Source organism: Phascolarctos cinereus, unplaced genomic scaffold, assembly GCF_003287225.1.
Source record: "Phascolarctos cinereus isolate Bilbo 61053 unplaced genomic scaffold, phaCin_HiC Scaffold_726;HRSCAF=1367, whole genome shotgun sequence".
Taxonomy (NCBI): domain Eukaryota; kingdom Metazoa; phylum Chordata; class Mammalia; order Diprotodontia; family Phascolarctidae; genus Phascolarctos; species Phascolarctos cinereus.
Window position 1 is genome coordinate 349,856,925 of NW_027556098.1, and position 10,615 is coordinate 349,867,539.

At 39.1% G+C, this 10,615-nt stretch overlaps 1 protein-coding gene across 1 annotated transcript; it reads right to left on the reverse strand.

Annotated features, from left to right (window-relative positions):
• Positions 1 to 5,303: 5,303 nt before the first annotated feature.
• Positions 5,304 to 6,744, reverse strand: LOC110195194 (olfactory receptor 51E2-like). The gene is given in 2 exon segments (XM_020967821.2): positions 5,304 to 6,573; positions 6,576 to 6,744. Coding segments are annotated over 2 exon segments (1,074 nt in total). The 5' UTR covers positions 6,733 to 6,744; the 3' UTR covers positions 5,304 to 5,656.
• Positions 6,745 to 10,615: the final 3,871 nt, after the last annotated feature.

Genomic DNA, 10,615 nt, shown 5'->3' on the forward strand with positions numbered 1-10,615 from the left:
TGCCAGGCACTGGGCTAATTGATTTACAATTATTATCTCATTTGATCCTCACAGCAACCCTGGAAGGTAAGTATTATTATCATGCCAATTTTACAAATGAGAAAACTGAGTCAAACAGCAGTTAAGTGATTTACTCAGGATCATATAGCTAGTATCTGAGGGCAGATTTAAGCTCAGGTGTTAGTGATTCCAGACCCAGTGATCTATCACTGTAATACCTAGCTGCCCAAATAAATTATTATCCCTAGAGTATGTGTCCAAATCATCCCGTTTTGGGAGTGGAAAGGGCTTTGGTGCCCTCAAGACATGGGGCCTTTAAAGGACATGATTATGAATGTTTCCCTTTGGGGAAAGGTTTGAAAAGGATGTGGAGGAGAGGGTGGTATTAAAGTCTTGGAGACAGTTGGGCCCTTCTGGAGTAGTTTAGAACTGAGAGTATTCCCAGGATCCTATACTCTTACTTTCTCATACTTTCAATGAAAGTTTACAGTGACCCACCCCTAAATAATGAAGTTAGGAAGGAGACCACTTTTTCAGGGGTTAGGAGTGTTTCCTGGGACTTCTTCTCAGGGGGCTTTTGTAACAGCTCAGAAAGGTTTGGTGCCCTGCTCAGGGTATGGTGGCAAGATTAGAGACAAAAGTATCTGAGTCTATTTCCAGATCTTCTGTTTACCATCTATGTGACCTTGGACAATCCCTTTTCTTTGTATGTAAAATGACAATAAATACCTAAGGTTCTTTCAGCTATAAATCTTATGATCCTCTCAGCTCAGTGGGCTTAAGTATTGGATTGCAGGAATATCTTTTTCTCTTTTGCAGTGTCACCAGCTCAAGCTAAGTCTCTGTCAAGAAAAGCACTGGTGTTTCCTCTACCTTCCTGAACCCTGATTCTGTCTCTCCTCTGCCCTGTGTCTGTTCTGTTCTCTCCTGGCCTCCCCAAAGCTTTGGAAACTTTTCTTGACTGAACTATAATGGGAAAGCCTCAGAAACTTTGCCTCCTAGACTAGACAATTCTTTAACCCCCAGGGAGTGTGTGTGTGTGTGTGTGTGTGTGTGTGTGTGTGTGTCCTTTTCCCTTGCCATCCAACTAGCCTTGAAGTCGATATTCGTAAAAGTCACTTAGGCTGAAGGTTGCTTTATGTGGGCCTGTCCAGAGAAATCACCAAATTACCCTGCCATTGAGTCTGAAATTCTGCCAATGAATGTTTATTTCTTTAGATTATAATAATCTTTTCCCCCATTTTCAAGAAAATTTAAAAAAAAATACAAATAACTCTGGGAGATAGGATCATCCTTTGCTTCCTTATATCTTTGGAGTTATTAGTTACATTCTCATTCTCTTTTCATTGGATCCTAGGCTGTTAGAAATAATCAGGCCCATCATTTTATATGCATAAATGGAGAAACTGAGGCTTAGAAACAAGTGATTTTTTTTCCTTTTTTCCCTTTTTTTTTAAGCTAGGCAATGGGGTTAAGTGACTTGCCCAGGGTCACACAGCTAGTAAGTGTTATTATGTGTCTGAGGCCAGATTTGAACTCAGGTCCTCCTGAATCCAGGGCTGGTGCTCTATTCACTGCACGACCTAGCTGCCCCTAGGTTGTTTTTTCCTTGTCACGTAAGTTAGTGACAGGTTTTCCAATTATGTGAGCCAATTGAGAGCAAAATTGAGAGAAGTCAGAAGGATGGAGGAGTCACAGAAAAGAAGCTGGTTGGGTAACAAAGATGACAAACACCCCCAACTGCTCAATTTTGAAAGAAGGTGGACTTCGAGTGTTAAGATATTTGCAGAGTGATGGAATTAAAGGAATGGTGACTTCATTAAATTCTTTTGGTCATAAACTGAGAACTTGGCAAAGAACATTACAGCCACAGGAATTTTGGTTGTCATCTAGTCCAACCTCTCGTTTTTCTTAGGTCATTAGGTTTAGTGATTCAACCCCTTAACTGTAGAACTCCATCTTTATGTCTAACGTGATTCTTTGTTGATGAAATATACAAGAATTTTCCTGTTCCATTTTCAGTTATGAAGATGGGGGACAGCAATTTAGTCATCAAACTCTATTAGAAACCACAATTCAGTCTCCTTTAATTCTCAGGGGGCTTAATGACCCCAAAGTCATCACATCTATACGCTAGGATCTTTGTCTAGTTCACTTCAACCCCATGAGGCTCTGCTCTGCAGAGAAAAAGAATTTCCAGCCCCCTTCATGGTTCTGCCACAGGTTTGAACAATGTTGAAGGAGCTCTGAATTCTATGAATAATTAGTTTGTAGGAGCTGATAATTAGGATTTTTTGGTTTGAAGGGGGTGATATAACCATGATGATTGATGATAATGAAGACAGATCTTTAACAAAGTGCTTTTCTTTTTTTAATTTAATTTTTTGTTCTAAATTTAAGAAACAAAATAATCACTTCCATAATAAAGTAGAATAGAAAAGAGGAATACTCATGAAACTGCAAATCTATTATGTACAACTTGCTTTTCCTTTTAAATATATAATTAAAATTATCATGTGACTTCCTTTTTTCCTTTCCCTTCCCCCCCACCTTAGAGATGGCTACCATTAGACAGAAATATGTGTGTATGTATGTATATATATATATATATATATATATATATATATATATGTATATATATATGCATAGACACACACACACACACACATATATACACATACACTTATACATATATATATATATATACCGATACTATACGTACTTTTATTCATCAGTTCTTTCCCTGGACATAGATTACATCTTCCTTCATAGGTCCCTTATAGTGAATTTTGTATTTTTAACAGCTAAAATTACTTAGTTGCTCTAAGTTTTTCTTGAAACAATATTGCTGTTACCATATACATCGTAAGTAAAATAATTAATATGTTCTGTGTTCTTGAAATTTTCTTGAATTATATCCCTTTATATCTAGGTTATGTATCCATTTTGACCTAATGTTGATAAATGCTGTAAGATATTGGTCTATACCCAATTTCTGCCAGACTATTTTCTAGCTTTCACAATTTTTACCGAACAGTGAATTCTTATCTATAAAACTTCAGTGTTTACACTTGTCAAACACAATGTAACTGTAAACATTTCCTACTGTAAATTGTATTTCTACTCTTTTCCCCTAATCTACCTTTCTGTTTCTTAGCCAGTACCAGATACTTTTGATAATTACTGCCTTGTAATATACTTTAAGATCTGGTACTGCTAAACAAAATGATTTTCTTATAATAGCCCTATAATCTAGTAATCTCCAGTATCATGCCCATTTTACAAATGAAGTAACTGAGGCTCAAAGATGTTAAGTGACTTTACAGAAGGACAAAACCTAAGAGTTGGAAGGAACCTCAGAGGTCATGTAGCTCAATCTATCCCAGAACTAGAATCTCCTCTACAATGTTATCAAAAAAACAGGAGGAATATTTGCTCTCTTCTTGAAGCCCATTAGTTATGAGGAACTTCCTACTTTATAAATCAACCCCTTTCCAATTTGGAACAGCTCTAATTGTTATGAAGAATTTTTTTAATACTTCAAGCAGAATCCTTCATTCCTGCGACTTACACCTACTTTTAGTAGAGTTAAGAAGAATTTTATTTAATTCAACTAGCATTTATTATGTCATATATACATATACATACATACATAAATAGTCAAGTACTATTATACCCTGTTTTCCAGAGTCAAGGCCCAGCAAGCAAGCTGTACCCCGAGCTTGGCATAACAATAATCCCCCATGCTTGTAACTGCCAACAGTCCCCTGATTGTAACCACCAAATGAACCAAACCAGGTGGCCGCTGCTGCTCCTGACCATGCTAACCCTGGTTCTGTGACCTGCTGAACAACCGCAAGGCTCAATGATCCTAATGACTTGGAGTCTGTTCACACAAGACCCAAGAATATCTGTGCTGTGGTCCAGCCATTTGTGGTTTTCGTGTTTAAAAACTCTACCCTTGCCATAAGTGGGTGAGTGCTCCTTCTTCAGAATGAGGACTTTACTTGCAAGCTATTTCCCTCACTTTGAAATTAAGCTTCTGTTTAAAGAGTCTCCTGTCTCTAGTCCACTCTGTTTGGCTTTGGCCACCCACAGGTTAGAAGCTGGTTTGGTCTAGTTGACAAAAAAAAGAGAAATACATCCACACACTCTCTCTCTCTCTCTCTCTCTCTCTCTCTCTCTCTCTCTTCTCTCTCTCTCTCTCTCTCTCTCTCTCTCTCTCTCTCTCTCTCTCTCTCTCTCTCTCTTTTCTCTCTCTCTCTCTCTCTCTCTCTCTCTCATATATATGTATATATATGTATATATATATAATATATTATATATAAACACAAATACATGCATATATGTGTGTGTATATATATATACACACATACTCATATGTTGCTATATATGTGTATCTTAATATGATATATGTATGTGCATATGTATATACATACACACATATACATGTTATTGTATTAGGCACCGGGGATTGAACAAGAATGATTACAGTGCAGTGTTTGCACTAGAAAAGAACTCAGAAGTCATCTAGGCTAACCTACTCAAAGGAAACTGAGGCTCAAAGAAGTTTAATAAGTTTTCCAGGTTCATGCAGACAACTAGTAATAGAGCCAAGATTTGAACCAAGATTATCTGCCTCGAAATCTATTGTTGTCTCTGCTGTACTATGAATGCTAAAGTCACGCATAATATGAGAGTCACAAAAGTAAAGCCATTCTTGTCCTCAGGAAGTTTATATTTAATGGAAAAGTCTAATTTGTCTTCCATGAGACCCCTTCAAATAAATAAATATTAGTACCACCCCCCCAAAATAGCTTCTTTAAGCCAAACATACCTCATTCCTTAAATCAAAGAACACAACATTTGAAAATATAAAATGAAATGAAGAAGCTGTATTCACCGTTAGTGAAAAGAGTTCTCTTATACATCATAGTATCATTAAGATCATAGATTTAGAGCTTGAAAGTCTGTTAGAAGCCATTATTTCCAACCTTATCATTTTCCAAATAATAATACTCAGGCATCCAAAGGGTAAATGACTTGTCCAAGGACACACAACTAGCAAGTGTCTAAGGTAGAATTTGAACCCACTATCTTCCTGATCACAAGGACAACTCCACTATCAGCCTAGGAGGTCATGTTACCTTCTTAAATCATAAAATCCAATAATTTTTGAAGCACTAACTTCAATATTTCTAGAGTTCTTTAGTATTATGTATTTAGTATCTAGTATTTTTCCAGGGTCATAGAGCATATGACTTAAGATATCATTTGGATCTCACAACTACCCTAAGGGAAGGAATGCAAACAAGATTGTGCATCCCTATTGCAGAGGAGAGAAACATGAAATTCAGAGAGCAATTTGCTCATGACCACATGATTTAGATCTAGAAGACACCTCAAGGACTATCTAGTCTAACCTTCTCATTTTACACTTGAGGCCCAGAAGATTAGCTAATTTGTCACATAGGTAGTTAGTTTTAGATGCAGGATTTGAACCAAGGTTCTGTAACACCAAAGCTAGCGCTCTTTCCACTGTACTGTTCTGACAGTTCTGATGCACTCATGAACATGGAAATCATTAAAGGGTCTATATTTCCAGGTAGCTGAGAGGAAGCCACCATGGGGACATAAGATATCAATATAAAAAGTGTCATCTGCTACTAACAGTCTGAAGCTCCTTGTCACAGGTGACCTTCAACATGGCCAGAACACGGGAGCGGATCTGCTTGGTCTTGGCAGCATAGATGATGGGATTGATGACAGGTGGCACCATTAGATAGACATTACCCATGAGCACATGTAAAATGGGGTTGAGGCTGTTCCCAAAGCGGTGCACCACAGATAGACCAATCAGTGGCACATAAAATGCTAGAACCACACCGATGTGTGAGAGACAGGTTCCAAAGGCCCTTGTCCGTTCTGTCCGAGATGGCAGCTGTAACACTGTACGTATGATCAGGAAGTAAGAAAGTGAGATAAGCACCACATCAACACCCATAACCAGCAGGATGGCAGTGAGCCCATAAACCACATTGGGCATGGTGTCAGCATGGGCCAGCTTCATCATGTCTTGGTGCACACAATAGGAATGGGTAAGGATGTTTGAGCCACAGAAAGGAAGCCTCTTGATGAGCAGTGGTAGTGGAAGGAAGGAAAGGGAACCCCTCACCACAGCCACTATGCCTATCCAAGCTGTGACAGTGTTGGTGAGTATAGCTGCATGCCGAAGAGGGTGACAGATGGCCACGTAACGGTCAAAGGCCATGGCTAAGAGTACAGTGGACTCTGTGGCTGAAAGAGCATGGATGAAAAACATCTGGGTGAGGCATGTATCAAAGGTGATCTCCTGAGAGTTGAACCAGTATAGAGCAAGGACCTTGGGCATTGTGAAGGTGGAGAGGGCCAGGTCAATAGCTGCCAGCATGCAAAGAAAGAGGTACATGGGGGCATGTAGGCTATGTTCTGTTCTCACAATGAAAACCACTGTGCAGTTGCCCAGCACTGCCACAATATACATGGACAGAAGAGGGAAGGCAATCCAGAACTGGGCAGCTTCCAGTCCTGGAGGCCCATAAGAATGAAAGTGGTGTGGGTAAAGTTGCAGAGGTTCATAGTTGGCATTAAGAGACAGCCTGAAGAAAGGGGTAAGATCACAGCACCTGCAGGATACAAAAGGAAATAATTAGGGAGAGCAGACCCAGCTGCCTCTTTCCAGTGCTGCTGCATCACTTTCTTATAATCTTTTCTTTCCTTCTTCCATGATCCTGGAACTTCCAGGGCCATGTCATAGAAAATAGTGTCAGATGAACTGATTCTTACTAATGTATTACCCTCCTACAGTCATTTTTTTGTTTTAAATAGTAGCTCAAGGAGATAAATGCTTACCTCAAAGGAAAGGGCCTCTGATGGATCAGTTTCAGACATAAACACTTGGGTGAAGAAGAGAATTTAAAGCATGGACACTATCTGGCAAATATGCAGACTGGCTTCTGCTTATTATGCTGGTGTTTGGAGTGTACCTTGCCATCTACATATCAATAAAAGCACAGCACTACCATTTGCCTTGTGTTGAGATACTGAATGGAAGGATCGACCTGTGAGAAAATTCTTAGAGAGCAAGGGCTATTAAAATGACAGCTATACCTTGTATGGAATACTGGAAGGAAGACTCTACTCACATTTCAACCACTTTTCATTTTCATAGTTTCCATACAATTTGAGACTGATTATAAACTTGATAAACTATCAGAGCAGGCTCCTATGTGGTTTCCCTGGCTCTAATCTTTCATGGAAGTCATGTCCAGATTCATCTTCCTAAAGCACAGTTTGATTATATCACTCTCCTGTTCAAACATACAAACAAAAATGATTATCTCAGGAAGTGGGTTAGTTTGGAAACCAAGAAAAATATGTGTAGTTGGGATTATGTCTTTGCAATATCTACATATCATCACATAAAAGTATAAGTTTTTTTGTGTGTAGGAGCAGTGCCTGATTCTTTTCTATAGAACTGACATTCACCATCTGTCTATCAAGGCACTTAGAAGATATTTATTGAATTAATTTGAAATTAATTTGTCCTCCTATTAAGATTATCTTACCACTGACCCTCATTGCCTCATCCTTCCTGCTGCAGTCCTTTCAGTGAGACCTCCTTGGTGTTCTCCTAGAGCTGAATCAGGATTCAGTGACCCACTTCTATCCTTTCCTCTTTGTTCCTTCTTGTAGTGATCAAAGGACAAGCTGAAATGTCTGCTCTTCCTTGTTATTACCAGGAAAGCAGAAGTCACTAAGGTTTTTGCTTTTGGAAAGAAACACCATTACTATATTATCCTGTCATATATTTCATTCTCAAGGCATTCCTCCTTTTGTTGGTGTCCTCCCCAAATGATATAAACACAGAAATACTTTCCTCTGGCCTCGCCAAATGATGCCTGGCTCTTTTTACCTTCAGTTTTCTGGCTAATAGTCTCCAAGGTACCAGGGACTTAGCAGATGGAGAGTGGTGATCCAGATGGGGTCTATATTCTCTGGGAGTTGAACAAGAGGAAACCAACTAGCAGCCTCAAGGATTAAAGTTTGAATAGGAGAATTCATGCATTCCTGACAGGGAGAGGTCTATACCCTTACTTAGTAGGCCAGGAGTTACAATTAGGGTAGATTCTCACCTTTCAGCACTGATGCAGTGGCCAGCTATCTTGGAGGCAGGAGCAGAAATGAAATAACCTTTGAAGGTCTCTTTCAGTGCCAGGGTTCCTGTGTACATTTCCATCCCCTTGTCTCTGAACTGCTGCTCTTAGAGGTGCTTCCTGTATTTGTGTAACTGCAGTGGGAAATCCAATCATTTTACCTCAAAGAAGAAGGAGTGGAGATGAAATAAAGATGAAGTAGAAAGACCTTGATTCTTCAGATGGCAGAACTTAAGGATTTGGAAAAGGGGGTTCAGAGATGATTGTGAGTTCTCAGAGACTATCCATAGAACCAGTCAGTGCCAGAAGGGCCCTTAGTGATCATATAGTTCAAATACTGCCTCCATCCCCACCTCCCACCCAGTTGGGAAGCAGTATGGTAGAGTGGATGGAATGATGGACCTGCAAAGACATGGGTTGAAATTACTTGCTGTGTGATCATGGACAAATCTTTTAATCTCTCATCTGTAAAGTGAGTATAATATCACCTCCTTGACAGGGATATCAAGAGCATCAAAGAAGATAATGTGTGTAAGGCACTTTTGTTAATCTTAAAGTACTATGTAAATGCAAGCTATTATTATTTTACACTTGCCACAGCATGCTATGGTGGACTATAATAATATTAGCAATAATGACAATGATAACAACTGTTATTTTTATTAGCACAGCACCTGACATATGCCAGGATGAATTTAATAAATGTTTGCTGTTTATTTTATTCATAACAACAGCAACACTAACACTAAAAACAATGATAATAAAAATAGTTTACATTTATATAGAGCTTTGCACTTTACAAAGATTTTCCAATTTTCTTCTCACAACAATCCTAGGAGGTAGGTGCTAATATCATCACCATTTTACAAATGAGGCAAGTGAGGCAATTAGAGGTTAACTGGCTTGCTCAGGGTCACACAGCTGGTAAATACTTAAGGCTATATTGGATTTCAGATGTTCCTGATTCCTGCTCCTGTTCTCTATTCACTGCGCCACCTACTGGCTAATTATTATTATTATTACTGCCACCACCACGGCTGCTACTGCTACTAGGTAGTTAACATTTATATAGGACTTTAAAAGGTTTGAAAACACTTTAGGAATATAAACTCTTTTGATCCTCACTACCACCCTGAGATGTAAGTACTTATAATAACTTTATTTTACAGTTATACAGAAGAAAGAACTGACTTTGGAGGGAAAGAAAATTGACTCTGGAATCACACTACTAGGTTCAAATCCTGCCTTTGACACATAGCTTTGTGACACTGCATATTATTTAACCTGCTCACTTCTCAGATTCCTCCATTGTCAAATGACGGGATTGAACTGGATGGCCTCTAAAGTCTCTTCTAACTGTATATCTATGACTCTAAGGATAAGAGCCAAGGAATTGGACCCTCATCTTCTGACTCTAACTTTAGTGCTCTAATTTTTTTTTTTACTGTCTATGAAGTCTCTCTCCTTTTCCCTGTCCCTTGGTCCAATATCCTTCCCCGGGTCTCATTCCCCAGTTTTGTGACTGTCCCCCAATCTGAACAAACCTGTCATATGCAAACCTGATACTACATATCAAAGCAGTCTTCACTTGTAGCATGGAAGGTTCTCTGCCTCTCAATCTCTTATCACGCTATTGCCTGAGCCCTGGAAGCCCTTCTCTAGGGCAGAGTCTTTTATTCCTAAAGGATTCATGGGGATTACATTACAAATCCCAGAAAGGGGGTGCATAACAACTTAAGAATCTGATTCTCTCTGGGGCACAAGTGATTGATATCAAGCTCTGTACTAAGAAGAATTTGGACAGGAGGAAGGAAAGAGAGAAAGCATGATGAAATGGAGTGTCAGTAGTTGGGATGAAGTCATCTATGGGTTAGGAGGAGGAAGACAGGGGTGTTAATAAAATAACCCTGAATTTGGAGTCAAAAAACACTGAAGGGATTTTGGTTCAAATTCTGTCTCTGATGCTTAGCTGTTTGACCTTGGGTAAGGTAATCAACGTCCCTGGATCTCAATTTCTTCCTTTGCAATATTAAGATGATTGGACAAGATGATTTTGAAGTCCTTTGTACCATCAGAGCTGTGACCTTTCAATTGTGAGATCGACCTGGGTTCAAACCTTACCTCTGCTAATTACTACCTTTGGGTAAACCATTTAATCTCTCCTTCAGTTTCTTCACTTATAAAATTTGAAAGTTGGAAAGGTTTTAATATTTAAATTTACCTCCTAGTCTAAACACTGTGATTCTAAAAAGTCACAGAGCCAGCTGAGGGTATCAACATCCCTTCTTTTCCATCAGGCAAAGATCTAGCACCATTATAGAACCCATATGTGCAGGTCCATTAAGTACCTTACAGCTCTCAAACCATCACTCTGAGACTTAAGTCCACTAGGTAGTTCATGAAGTCAGGTCCTTTCTCTT